The sequence below is a fragment of the Artemia franciscana genome, chromosome 2 (genome assembly GCF_032884065.1).
Source record: "Artemia franciscana chromosome 2, ASM3288406v1, whole genome shotgun sequence".
Classification (NCBI taxonomy): Eukaryota; Metazoa; Arthropoda; class Branchiopoda; order Anostraca; family Artemiidae; genus Artemia; species Artemia franciscana.
In genome coordinates, this window is record NC_088864.1 from 10,104,376 (window position 1) to 10,119,659 (window position 15,284).

At 34.7% G+C, this 15,284-nt stretch overlaps 1 protein-coding gene across 1 annotated transcript in view; it reads left to right on the forward strand.

Moving 5' to 3' along the window:
• The window catches only part of LOC136034104 (B-box type zinc finger protein ncl-1-like), a 120,459-nt gene that overhangs the window by 77,520 nt on the left and 27,655 nt on the right, over positions 1-15,284 (forward strand). Inside the window, exons 12-14 of the mRNA XM_065715238.1 lie at positions 1,321-1,422; positions 6,141-6,196; positions 9,913-10,135. Of these exons, the coding sequence (XP_065571310.1) occupies positions 1,321-1,422; positions 6,141-6,196; positions 9,913-10,135 (381 nt within the window). The remainder of the gene's footprint in view (positions 1-1,320; positions 1,423-6,140; positions 6,197-9,912; positions 10,136-15,284) is intronic.

Below are 15,284 nucleotides of genomic sequence, written 5' to 3' on the forward strand. Positions count from 1 at the left end.
TCAGATTAAATTACTATTAATTGAATGAATTATTTAGGGCTTGAAAATTATGTTAGGGGGAGGAGGCCTTGGACATCTTGAATTGGATACTACAATTTTGACCAAGAGAGAATCACCATTTAGGGGTGTTTGTCTTCTTGTTCTGAAATTGTGCAAATTCACGTGTGGCTTTCGTGGACTATTTGTGTTTACATATTTGGAATCAGCATGAAATGTAGGTCTTTTTTGTGTACACATTGCTCCCAAAATTTAAGTTCTAAAGGTTTTGTTACAGTTAGCACGGTTCGGACCACACTTTAGGGTTTTGATGAAAGAAAGGTGGTTAGGCCGTATTTTATGAATGAAGAATAATTCTCCAAGAGCATGGGTTTCCAACCTTAACTTTACCACGGCTCCCTTAGAAATATCTGTCGTAGGGCGCCTCCCTTCCATTTTATAAAATGATACAAGCACAAAAATGTTTTGTACTAAAAATTTATTAAGACAAACTCTTTCAAACAAAGAAAACCGATAACAATTTTATTTTATTATATCTTAGGGAGATGGCTCTGCTGGCCTATTGACGCAAAGCTAATCAAATTTGGGCATCGATCATGGGATAGCTACACGAGGCTCCTTTTCTAAAACCATTTCAGCAAATAAAAGAAATTAGATTTCATTTCAGCTAATGAAGAAAATCCTGTTTGGGATAAGTAAGGTGTTTTGAAAGGCAGCCATACTTCTACAGCTTTATATTTTATATATAAAGGATAGATATAATTGGATAGATAAGAGTAATATTTTACTCTTATCTATCCAAGATTGAATTAGAGACCTTCTGATTTTTGCTTAGAGAAGTATTACCAAATTATTCAATCAAGTTTGTGTCTCATAATTTGCTAATTCGAATTCATTGTCTTCTTAGTCGATAAATATTCCCGTGTCTTAAAAACCTAATTGCTTTCATTTTTAAGTTAGTAGAAAAAGCGAAAAGTTAAATTCCATTTGATTGGCTCGGCCTGTGTGAAATATTAAGCCAATAATAAGACCGAAAAGTATCCGAGTCAGAGCATTCTTTTCAAGTAGTCTCTGTGTTAAAACTGAAGTTAGTGTGTGTTAATATTTCCTTCCGGAGACTGTCTCCTTTAAAAGAGATAGTATACTCGCTAAAAAGTCTAGCTTAGACATAAAAGTCGAAATCTTATTCAGAAAATTATATTTCAGCTTACATAGGAACTTCTCGAGAATCTTAGAATTTAAACAGGTCTATTGTTTTAACTACTTTACAAACAAGTCTACTTACAGTAAATGAAGTTATTAATGTGGTATTTTTTTATTTAGCAAATTCAATGATGAATATGCGAGCTCCTGCTGGCCCGCATATGGGAATGTCAAATAGTGCAATGCCTACTGGACTTGGCTCCTACCCTAATTTGCTCAATGGTAAGTATATTCATCGTTTTAGCTTTAAATTGTATTTATACAATATCGTCAGTTTGTTCGAAGATTAAAGCTGCAGTAGATACGATTACTAGATTGAACACCCAGTTGCTGGTACAAAGAAGCTTTTATTTAAGGTATCAGAGATACGGCCAAAATAATATTTAAAGTTTCCGTTTAAGCAAGTAAAAAAAAAAAAAAAAAAAAAAAACGGCTGAGCATGGAGAGGAAAAAATCTCTGTTTGGAAAATCTTCATTCATTAAGTGATGGAAGTTTTATGGGGGTGAATAAATAGGTAAAATTGGTGTGTACCAGTATGGTATATAGGGACCATAGCTTTGATTTGTTTATTTATTAGTTACGGTTTAAGGGTGTGTCTTTTTTTTATAAAATATGTTGTTGTCTATTTTTGCATTAATAAGGCCCATAAAGGCTTTTCGTATCCATATATATTATATCATATTATTGTAGCTTTCTGCAGTGAATGTTTAATTGTGTATAACCAAAGATCTAGTACTATTTTTGGTAAAAAAGAAGTGAATCAAAAATAGTTTTCCCTCATTTTAAAGGAGAGCCTGAAAAACCAAATTGAAGAGAAAAAAACTAATAACTTAACATGGTCGAATAATTATAATAATAATAATAATTATTATTATTATTAAAAAGACTAAATATAGAACTCTGAGAGTTTGAATTTGAAATCCGGTAGAATATCTGTTAACTTATTGAAAAAAACAGGTATTTTATAAAAAGAGACAGTGGTTTATTCGATTACCGATGTTCTTTAGTTTATAATGTTTTTTTTTAATCTCAGAAGCGTTAGGAACACATGATATTTGTTTCAGATTTTTGAAGGGAAAGGTCGAACTTTTTTTCTGTTCATTAACTTCGGACGGCTTTTTCAGCAAGGATACCAGAATAGTAATATTTCTAAAGGGTTTTTATCGTTCTTTAATGCTTTTTTTGTGATCATGTTTTTGCGGAACAAAGTATGAGTCGCTTAACGTTTACTTAACAGTAAACAGCTAAAAACAATAAATGCTATAAATGACTATTTTGATGTCGATTTTTCGAAAAATCTTCTTTGATTGAGTTTTTCTGATGGTTAAACTCGGAGGAAGCTCATTGTATATTGGATAGCATTAGCCACCGCTTGATATTAAGTAACGCATAATTTCTTTGAGCTGGTTTGGTTGATTCAGTCTTTAAGTAAGTGCTATATGGTTGTGGTCTTTTATATAGTATAGTTGAGATTATGCGCCTTGCTCTATCTGTTGTGTCTTGATTAGAATAAGGTAGTCATTTGGTGTTATTAAGATTTTTGGCTGATGGTTATTAGTCACTGGCTTTCCTTTTATTGCTAAGTTTTGATAGAAGTAAAGTTTAATAAAGTTTTGAAAGTTTAGATGTATATGACTGATTGGAAACAAAGTTCTCAGATTATTCCCTGAAAATTTCTTGGAAAAAAGAACTCCTTTGGACATCAATTTAATACCAATCGTACATTGTCACCAGTCATAAATATAAATGCTTTATTCATTTTGAACATACTTTTGCTAGCCAAAAACAAAATAGAATATATCACTTTGACCCAAATTTATCACTTAGACGAGACCAGTAGTGGTCTCCGAAATCCTTACCACAAGGGAATCGGTCACTCCCTCACACAAATAGATTTTTTTTTATCGGAAATTGTTTGAAAAAGAAATTATTTGAAAACCTGTCTGATACTGACAGTATATTATTATCAGTGTACGAACATGAACCTTTTCTTTATTCAATACTTAGTTTTGCTAGCCAAAAAAATCTGAGCATTTTTGATGTCCTAGCGAATCGTATATTTGCCCGCTTAAAAGTACTATATTATCGGATAATGTGGAATCTGGATAACAGAGTGAAATCCGACTTCTATCAGAACCTAGATTAACTGATTATCAAAATTCGGATTTATCATCGATCATCATTGTTTTTGATAATTATCTATTTAAAAGTATTTCCAGATGCTTTATTTGTACTATTAGTCAACTAGACCATAAGTAAGAACTTGCGTCATATGATTACAATGGCGGATCTGCGGGGGACTCGTTGGCTTCAGCCACCCCTGCCAAATCAAGACAGAATATCGATAGTTTGTTTAGTTTAATGAATTAGTTGATCTGGTATTATCTGCAAAGTTCAATCACCCATTTTATAGTTCATGTTAACTTGTCCCCCCCCCCATTTCGCCATTCAAAGTAAACACGACCAAATTGTGGATTCAGGGGAGCAGAAATAAAAGTGTCATATTTAATGAAAAATCATATTGACCGTTGGCAAGTCTTGTTGAATGTAAAGCGGGAAAAGAAAACTTCTGCATCTTTTTTTTTTCAAAAAATGAACGTTATGTTTTCTCGATACTTTGATGTATCTTAATCACGTTTCATTTAAAGAATGAAAATGCATCATTTTTTTTTAAGATATTATGTCTTCCATGATAATTCTTTCGTGAATTTTATTTTATGGGCTCGCTCCTAAAGTACCAAAAACATACAGAAAAACAAGCTTTGCCCCTGGACCTATTTAGAACTGCTCATACCCAAAACCACGATCTGCTAAGATTGTTCCCTATGTCGTTTCAAAATCATGAATTTTTTAAGTAAGTACCACATTTTTGTTAGTGTTGCCTCATTGACCCACTACTTCCGCTACTAATAATTACTCATTGCAGCTCCAAGCCGCCTGAAGCCAACACAGCTGCATACGCTCCTCCATCCCAATCTTTTCAAAGCTTCTCTCTTTACCCCCTCCCAAGAAGTTCCAATATCCTTTTAATCATCCCTTAAGATCTTTGCCACCTCATTAGGAGGCCGACCTGCTTTTCGTTTGACCCTAGTTGGATGGCCCAAAACGACGATCCTTGGCAATCTGTCAGCCTTCATCTGGAAAACGTGTCTATCTCAACCTTTTTCTTATTAAAGGCCGTTTTCTTATTATGTGGCTATTATTAAAGCCACATTTTAGGCACAGCCTGTTGTTTGATGTACAGTTAGTCAAACGGATATCAAAATTACCCTTCACAATTCCTTTGGAAACACCTAGTAAGTCCTCTCCTGTCTTCTTTGGTGCAAACGTTTCAGAGCCCTGCTTGACCACTGTCATCGCAGTTACTTCTAATTATTCAATCTTGGTTTGCAGACATTACTTTCTTCTTAACTTTTTCATCTGTGGAAAAACACTTAGCTATTCTACTTTTTAACCTTCACTGGATCCACGACCTTTATTCGTAACATAATTAAGATTAATCAAAATAATAGTTACTATTCCTGAACCAGCTTCAAATGCTGATCCTTCTTCTCTTGGCTGTTTTTTTTTAAATATATTTTAAAGTTTTCGGTTACTGTGAGCTAGAGTTTGTTCTTTACTGGGTTGCCCCTAAAGGAAACCATAATAATACCCAGGTAAGTAAAGTTATCTGCTTCATTGATCTTCTTGTTACCCACCATAACCTTTTCATACTTTTTTGTTCCTATTGTATGAGACTTAGTCTTCATAAATCTGATTTTCCAGCCTATTCTAGGACCCTGAAATCTCAAAACCTCCAAAATTCACTCATTTTGCTAAGATTTGGTCTAGGACACTCAAATCATTTAATAATCTAAGTCTAGGACAGTTTCACATTTCCATTTGATTCCTTGCCCTCCCTTACCCCATTGCTTTGTTCCTTTGGAACAATCGATGTAAATAGGGTTAAAATACCACCCTACTTAACTCCTCATTCAATTTCAAAGCAGCCAGTAGCCTTATTTCCTACCTTGACCGCAGCAATATTGTTCTCATACATGGGACTAAATCACTTTAATTTATTCATCTAGTTTACCATACAGGGTACAGTATCCATAGAAGATCTTAACCAAAGCTATCGGCTGATTCTAGCAACTGCTCATAATTTATAAAACTGAGGACTACAAGTGTTTGGTGATTCAGGCACTTCTCAATTAGTAATTTAAGAATGCAAATTTGGTCTATGCATACTCTTCTCTCCTAAAACCACCCTGATCTTCTCTTAAAACTTTATCTACAACATCTCTTATCTTCCCCTTTCAAAAATTTCACATTCATAGTCTTCAGTATTTTATGTCAAACTTCACCACTGCCATATTTCAAAACCTCTTTACCACACAATCGGCCAACTTTCACCAGCGGAAGGAGACAATGCAAGGCAATTTTTTTAAGGGTTGAGGGCTAGAGTAAGCTGATTGAGGTGACAAAACCCAGCTAGAATAATCTAAAGAATGATCGCCTTGGAGCATATGTTTTTTGAAGATGGTAGCTGTTCCGATATAGGCTTTTTTTGTCAAAAAATACGAACGATTTCCGCTTCAACGCCAACATTTTTCGCTTACGATTTTTCGCCAATGGTTTCCGCATCAATGCTTTTCTTAAAATAAATAATACTCATACCTTTGAGCATTAGCAGCTACTCCACAGAAATAAAATCAGAAATCTCTGTTGCTTGTCCGTCAAGTTTAACAAACATACTGTTTTATCAATTTCCTATGTCGAATAAACGAGATTTTTTCGAACACTCTTTAACTGACATTTAACTATTATTTCCGAAAAACATGGCAAGTAAATACTAACCACTTTATGTATTTTTTTGTATAGTTTAAGAAAAAAAATAGTTTGTCTTCATATTAACAAATTTTAGTGATTGAGGAATTAGTATTTGATTTTTTTCTAGGTGGAAATCCCTACCGTTCCAACTACTATCTAAATAATTATACCTCGTCTTTCTACTGAAAGTCGGATATCCTGACCTTAAACGTATTTGTGATTGTCTTAGTACCGTGAGAGAAGATTTATTGCTTTCATTAGCTCGTAGAGATGATTTTTTTGTTGTTTGACTATTTTTGTTACATTTCGTTTTTTTTCTTTTGTGAGCTAAAATCAAGTCACGACGTCTCTGTACTTGTCATGAAAATTCAGTCATTTATTAATAAACAGTTCACTTGTTTCAATGTTCGTCTTCTTTTTTAAAACTACGCAAGTCATAGATTCAAACAAATTAGGATGGAAAATTCACCTAGGATAGTAAAGTTCGTTTACTTTAATCTTTGACTGTTTGCTACCCAAATAATGGACCTGCTAAAACAGTTGTTTTTAGTTCAGTATTTAGTGGCATATCATGCCCTAGTTTCTAGCGGTCTGGGGCCAGGGAATTGGCCAGAATAAAGGGTGTACGAAAACAGCTGAGAAATTCAGGTGTTTCAACGTTTATATATTTTTTAAAACACTAAATAAGTAATAGAAATAATAAACCAGGCATATCATAAGGATGGATTTACATAAGGATGAACACTTGTTTTATATTTGTCTCATTTATAAAGTCAGCATAAGAAATGAACCCTGGAACTTGGCGTACCACAGGGACTAAATAGGTCGCTTGTTTCGGTGATTTTCTGTTTTTGTAAGGCTAATAATCGACCTAATAAACAGGATATATCGCAAGAAGTTTGACTCGACAATCGTACCTTAGGCTTCAGATGCCTTGTACTCTGCTAGGTACTATGTCTTACATTTATTCTTCAATATTGGAATGTGTTGCCTGTTTTTAGTAACGACTTGAGTCTTCTGATTAAATACTAGTTATTTATTTGATAGAATCAAACTAACAAGGATAAAAGTTAGCATTGTGAAAAGAATTCTTTTTCCTTCTGGTGATGTTATTTTTTGGATTGTTATTTTCTTTTGTGAATTAGACGAAGCATATTTAAAAACGACTATTAGCCAAATATGTATACTTGTGTAATAGTGTTTTGTTTTTTTTCGTGTCATAAGTTCATGTTATATGGATTTAATTTTTAACCTATGAAAATTTTTCAGATCGTTCATTCAGTGTTGACGCCAATGAATAGTGCGTCTGTTTTTTAATTCTATGTTTACTTTTTTTAATTGGATAACTGTCAATAGAGCACTACATGTAAGGGAAAAACGTTATTATTTTTGCAAAAACCTCATTCATATAATAGAATGGTTCACAGTTGACTAATTAATAAGTTAAAGGTAAGAGGTAAAGGTAAAGGTGTTTGGTATTGCGGCGTGATGAGTTATGTTTTAATAGCTATGGGTGAAGGAAAAATAATAAAATTGAGAATTCATTACCCATGACTGTTTTGTTTTGTTGCAACTGTGGAAGTAAAACTTTGTAACCCAACATAAGTTTCAGTGCGCTATCGATAGTCTCTGTTTTGGAAACCTGTTCTTTGTACCTGCCTTTTGTTGTGCAAAAAGGGCTATTGTCAAGTATTCTATGCAAAATCTGTTGTTTTTATGACCAGAAAAAAAGAAAGGTTGAAAGATCTAGGTGTCTTTTAAAGTAGGGTTATAAAAAAAGACATTTTGCTGCCGACTTACATCAGGGGATAGGCTGACTTACCCCCACAGCCCCAGGAGACAGGTCTTTAAGTTATAAAATTTGCCCGTTGTTTACGCATAGTATTTGTTATTGGGAAGAATGCGTACATCTTCTGGTTGGGGGGAGGGACAGACTTTCTGCTGGTTTTTTTCCACTGGGGAATTTTCTCAAATTGGAATTGTGTCTCAAAATTAGGCCTATTCTTAACAGTATGGGAATTTTCGATCTTATCTCATAACCATAGGCCAACGGTCTAGGGCTAAACCGAAAGCAGGTCGTCCACGGTTGGGGTGAGAGGATGTCTTAAAAAAGATTTAAGGGAAATGGAAACTTCCTGGGAGGATGTAAAGAGGGAAGCTTTGAATTGATTGGGATGGAGGCGGAGCGTGCGTAATTGTGTCGACCTCAGGCGACTCGGTGCTGCGGTGAGTTGTTGCTAGTAGTAGTAGTAGTATTGAACAGACAATATCATTTAATTCATGCCACCGATGCTTCATATTAGGATTTTTATTTCGTGTTTACTTTCGTTTTTGCAATTCAGTTAAATTTTTGGATGATTTAAAATATTAATTTATTTGTATGTGTAGTGCTGTTTTGAAAGTCAGTTGGTTTGTCGCTTTCGTTAACTGTTTATGCATCTTGTTGTGTTTTTATTGTTTTCTAGCTATTGTTAAGGCAACTAAGTTTGTACAAGGAATCAACCAAATCGGCTAACGCGTGGCTCAATAGTTAAATTTCAATCCAAGTGTTTTAGATTTGCAAATGAAATCATTTTTTAAGTGCATTTCAAAATAGTCATAAAAAAACGTTGGGTGATTGATTCCAAATCTAATCAAACTATCAATTCCAGTTTCGGTTTCACGAATTAGAAGTATTTTTCACCAAGCAGGCTTTTTTGGCCAAAAATATTAAAATACTCCAGATGTCCTGTTTTGAGCCGTCTTCATGTGCCTTTTCTATGTGGGTAGAATGCACTCTAGACGTTATACCTTAGGAGAGGGAAGAAAGACATGATGTGCCTAGTCATAAATTTTTGTGAGACCCCAGAAAAAAATCTATGGTTTATCCAAATAATTTTACCCACACTCTACCACACTAGGTTTCTGTGCTAAACTTTCAGGATTCTTAAAGTATCTCGTATCAATTTGCTTGAGAAAAAATACGCCTTGTTCATGATCATATTTAAAGCTTAAAATATATAAATAGACAATTTTACGAAAAAGATTGAAGTACCAAGGAAGGAAATCTTGTTATTTGGATTTGTTGAGCAGCAGTTTGCACAACTATATATCTCAACAACTATATATCTATATATATCACAACTATATATCTATATCTATCACAACTATATATCTCAACAACTAATATACCTATATATATATATATATATATCACAACTATATGTCTCAACAACTATATATCACTACTATATATCTAAAAAAAACAGTAGGGAAAAATCCAATGAAATAGACCTCCACGTGCAGTTTTTCAGTTTTTAGAAGTAGTTGGTGCCAATTTAAAATACAGAAACGTGGCGCGAAAAGTCAGCAAAAAAATAAGACATTAATAAAACATGGTACTAAACAGATTAAGAAGATTTACCTTTCCTTTGAAGTTGTAAATTAATCAACAGACAGTTAATGTTTGTTTTTGTGATTGAAAAGCGTTGGCAAGTTTTACGAATTAGTTTTGTATATTAATTTTCATAATTTAATGTGGCAATACTGATGGAAATGTGGTAATGGTCCAAAACTCCATAGAAAAGCTTAAAATTATAGTTTTCAGGATTCAAAAAAGAAAAAAGCTTACGAGCTTTCCGCAAGTTATTTATTTCCTAATTCATAAATACGTGTTCTAGCAAATCATTGTTTCCTTAGAATTTATTTTATGTTTCGTTAAAAGTTAACAATAGCCTTGAGATCTCTTTTATTTATTTATATAAAGAATGCAGAAATTATATTTAAATGATATTATTTATGGAAAGAACGCAAAAGTTTTTAATTTTTCTTGTTTGCATTTCTCAAGCCAACTTAAATTTCACTCAAAGTCACCAATAGCTGTGTAGACCTTTTTACTCATAAACAACAAAGAAATTTAAAAATATGTTATTATTGTCATTACTGTCGTTACCATGTATGTTAACGTGAAAATGTCATCATCCCTGATGTTGGCGTCGAGTTTGAAGCTTGACCTGTTTTTAGGTCTGTCGAATCCACCGCCCCCAGTTCCTAGTACAATACGCCTTCCCAGCTCTTTTAAATCTTCCACAGTCTCTATGTCATCTGCGACTTCTGAGGTTGTAACGTCAACTACAATGTCAGGTGAGTCAAAATTCCTTCTTCTTGAAACGCTGGCTGAACCTGTGAAAAGTGTATAATCCGTACGCAGCTGCTGCACTAGTCTTGAAATTTTAGATGTCATCACTGTTATTGATACGGATCATAAAGGCTGTTGAGGCTTTTTAAGTAAAGTTTCGCATTAGTTTCTTGGGCTTATTTTTAAAGCAACATAAATGATGATACTGATAAAAAAAAAGTGAAATAATCTGTTTGAACATTATGTACTCTGAAGTTTAAACGTTACTTTTGACAAAAATATATGTATCTAGGTAATTTTTATTTTTCAAAAAGGAAAACTAAGGTTTCCCCCCGATTCAAATCTTTAACTTTTGTATTTCTTTCGTTTGTTTTGATTTATTCAAACTCGCGATCAGTTTAATCTTGTTTTCATTTGATGTCTAAGGACAATAAAGAAACTAAATCACGAAATAAAAATGAAAAAGAACTCGTCTGCTCTGAATTTTTAGGAAACCGACTTTCTCCTTATTTAATTTATTTTATGTTTTATCATTAAAAATGAAGTTAGGGCTTCAAAATTTGAACAACTATAAAAACGTGTCTCATGTTGGTGCTCTGTGTGAACGCTCCAGATTGTATCACATACAGCCGGAATAAGACGAAAATATGGATAACTATGATAATGAAACGGAAGTTTCCAGCTGGCTCGCACGTTTCTCAGGGCAGCATTGTGTTGTTACCATTTCCCTTGAGAGCATTAAGCTAGCTGTCAGAAAAGTACTTTCCAAAGCGAAGAATGGGATAGACAGCGACGGTTTTCAATAAAACACCTCTAGCACTTATCTGAATGCTTCTATTCCCATCTTCAGCTTATGTTCCAGATGTGCATCACCAGGGGTTTTCTTCCCAACTCTTTCCTGAAAGGGTTCGTATCATCTATCGCCAGAAAAGGAAAAGATCCAAACTAATGCAAATTTTATAGACCCATAACAGTACCGTACATCTTGAGGAAAGTGTTTGAATTTTTGATTTTCTCTGAGCTTGATACTGGACGCTTCGGGGACAATCAGCTAGGATTTCAGAAAGGTCTCTGGTGCTCGGAGGCTCGTCGCCCTCTGGCTAACGTACTTATGGACTCGGAAAGAAATAAGTCGCTTCTGTATATGTGCACTACTGATATATCGAAAGCGTTCGATAGCGTCAATCACATGCAAGCAATGAATGCTCTACTGCACAATGGAGTAAGTTCGAGCATAGTTAGTACTCTGAAATTTTGTTACGGAAATTCGACTGTGTTGGCCAAATGGAAAGGTACAATTTCAGATCCTGCAAAAAACAGAAGAGGTGTGAGGCAAGGCAGCGTTCTTAGTCCTCTTATTTTCGAACATGCAATCTCCAGGATTCTGGACCGTATCTCGCCCTTTCTCCTATTGCATTGTACTGACCTTTCTTACTTGGCATTCGCTGATGACGCTCCTCTGCTCAGTAGATCCAAAGCAGACTTACGAGACGACCTGAATTGAATCCTAAGTGACTTTCAATCTATTGGGCTTTCTATCAAAATTGATAAGTGTGAATTTTTGTCCTTTAACGCACCACAAAGTGATTCTGTCACTTTCAGAGATCATTTTGTCCCTATGGTATCGGAGCTGAGATATCTCGGTATTACGATTTCAGAAACAATCATTAAAGTTAGACAAGCATTAGTTAAGCAAACAACTACCGCCAGTAAATATGCTTATGTGTCTGTAGTGCTGAATCACGGACGCTACTCCAGGAAATATCTGGCCTCGATTTATTGTTCACTGTGCTTACCACACATAACCTACCTCGCCGGTGCATCCCACATGCTGTCAGTGAGAGACACTGACAAACAGTATGTTTGTTAAACTTCACGGACAAGTAACAGAGATTTCTGATTTTATTTCTGTGGAGTTGCTGCTAATGCTCAAAGGTATGAGTATTATTTATTTTAAGAAAAGCATTGATGCGGAAACCATTGGCGAAAAATCGTAAGCGAAAAATGTTGGCGTTGAAGCGGAAATCGTTCGTATTTTTTGACAAAAAAAGCCTATATCGGAACAGCTACCATCTTCAAAAAACATATGCTCCAAGGCGATCATTCTTTAGATTATTCTAGCTGGGTTTTGTCACCTCAATCAGCTTACTCTAGCCCTCAACCCTTAAAAAAATTGCCTTGCATTGTCTCCTTCCGCTGGTGAAAGTTGGCCGATTGTGTGGTAAAGAAGTTTTGAAATATGGCAGTGGTAAAGTTTGACATAAAATACTGAAGACTATGAATGTGAAATTTTTGAAAGGGGAAGATAAGAGATATTGTAGAAAAAGTTTTAAGAGAAGATCAGGGTGGTTTTAGGAGAGAAGAGTATGCATAGACCAAATTTGCATTCTTAAATTACTAATTGAGAAGTGCCTGAATCACCAAACACTTGTAGTCCTCAGTTTTATAAATTATGAGCAGTTGCTAGAATCAGCCGATAGCTTTGGTTAAGATCTTCTATGGATACTGTACCCTGTATGGTAAACTAGATGAATAAATTAAAGTGATTTAGTCCCAAAGTATGAGAACAATATTGCTGCGGTCAAGGTAGGAAATAAGGCTACTGGTTGCTTTGAAATTGAATGAGGAGTTAAGTAGGATGGTATTTTATCCCTATTTACATCGATTGTTCCAAAGGAACAAAGCAATGGGGTAAGGGAGGGCAAGGAATCAAATGGAAATGTGAAACTGTCCTAGACTTAGATTATTAAATGATCTGAGTGTCCTAGACCAAATCTTAGCAAAATGAGTGAATTTTGGAGGTTTTGAGATTTCAGGGTCCTAGAATAGGCTGGAAAATCAGATTTATGAAGACTAAGTCTCATACAATAGGAACAAAAAAGTATGAAAAGGTTATGGTGGGTAACAAGAAGATCAATGAAGCAGATAACTTTACTTACCTGGGTATCATTATAGTTCCCTTTAGGGGCAACACAGTAAAGAACAAACTCTAGCTCACAGTAACCGAAAACTTTAAAATATATTTAAAAAAAACAGCCAAGAGAAGAAGGATCACCATTTGAAGCTGGTTCAGGAATAGTAACTATTATTTTGATTAATCTTAATTATGTTACGAGTAAAGGTCGTGGATCCAATGAAGGTTAAAAAGTAGAATAGCTAAGTGTTTTTCCACAGATGAAAAAGTTAAGAAGAAAGTAATGTCTGCAAACCAAGATTGAAAAATTAGAAGTAACTGCGATGACAGTGGTCAAGCAGGACTCTGAAACGTTTGCACCACAGAAGACGGGAGAGGACTTACTAGGTGTTTCCAAAGGAATTGTGAAGGGTAATTTTGATATCCGTTTGACTGACTGTACATCAAACAACAGGCTGTGCCTAAAATGTGGCTTTAATAATAGCCACATAATAAGAAAACGGCCTTTAATAAGAAAAAGGTTGAGATAGACACGTTTTCCAGATGAAGGCTGACAGATTGCCAAGGATCGTCGTTTTGGGCCATCCAACTAGGGTCAAACGAAAAGCAGGTCGGCCTCCTAATGAGGTGGCAAAGATCGTAAGGGATGATTAAAAGGATATTGGAACTTCTTGGGAGGGGGTAAAGAGAGAAGCTTTGAAAAGATTGGGATGGAGGAGCGTATGCAGCTGTGTTGGCTTCAGGCGGCTTGGAGCTGCAATGAGTAATTATTAGTCGCGGAAGTAGTGGGTCAATGAGGCAACACTAACAAAAATATGGTACTTACTTAAAAAATTCATGATTTTGAAACGACATAGGGAACAATCTTAGCAGATCGCGGTTTTGGGTATGAGCAGTTCTAAATAGGTCCAGGGGCAAAGCTTGTTTTTTCTGTGTGTTTTTGGTACTTTAGGAGCGAGCCCATAAAATAAAATTCACGAAAGAATTATCATGGAAGACATAATATCTTTAAAAAAATGATGCATTTTCATTCTTTAAATGAAACGTGATTAAGATACATCAAAAGTATCGAGAAAACATAACGTTCATTTTTTGAAAAAAAAATGCAGAAGTTTTCTTTTCCCGCTTTACATTTAACAAGACTCGCCAACGGTCAATATGATGTCCTCTTTACGCTAAAGTTTGACTCTTTCTCTCAATTTTACTTTATTAAACAGTAAATAACTTTAGCGTAAAGAGCGGGACGTTGAAGGAGGAACAGCCCCTTTCATACACGGAGTAATTTCTGTTCGCTTTAAGTTTTAATGTCGCTCCTTACTTTCAGTTAAAAAACCTGTTTTTTTTTATTTAATTACTACAGTAATAAAGTTAAACTTAACTTTGTAGTTACTTTAGGCAATAAATTTAGTGATCTTTTAATGTCTGTAACTCGAGTTTTTATTTCTTTTATCTCTAATAAGTCGAATTTTATTTTGAATTATCTCTATAACTCGAACTACACGTAATTCGAAGAAAAATCGTGGTACTGCAAATTCAAATTAGCGAGATATATATATATATATATATATATATATATATATATATATATATATATATATATATATATATATATATATATATATATATCTTATATATATAAAAATAAGTTGTCTGTGGATGTGTCTATCTGTCGGGTGACGTCATGTTTGTGTGTTGACTGACGTCATGAAGTTAGTTGTCGTCATTTTTGTTATGACGGTGACGTCATTAAAGATATTTAAGACATGCGTTCACGTAGAAGTCTATTAATGTTTAACTTTAAAATGACTGATGAACTTACAATAGCAACAGCTGAGGAAGATGCTCAAAGAGTCTTTGCCAAAAAACTTGCTGCTGATAGAGAAAGTAAGAAAAGAAAGCGTGCCGAGGAATCAAAAGAACAGCAAGGAAACAGGCTTGAGGCTGATAGAGAAAGTAAGAAAAGAAAGCGTGCCGAGGAATCAAAAGAACAGCAAGGAAACAAGCTTGAGGCTGATAGAGAAAGAAAGAACAGAAAGCGTGCCGAGGAACTACCAGAGCAACGCGAAACTAGACTTGCTGCTAAAAGAGAAAGTGAAAAAAGAAGGCATGCCGAGGAACTACCAGAGCAACATGAAACCAGACTTGCTGCTAAAAGAGAAAGTGAAAAAAGAAGGCGTGCCGAGGAATCACAAGAACAGCAAGAAATCAGGCTTGCTGCTGATAGAGAAAGTAAGAAAAGA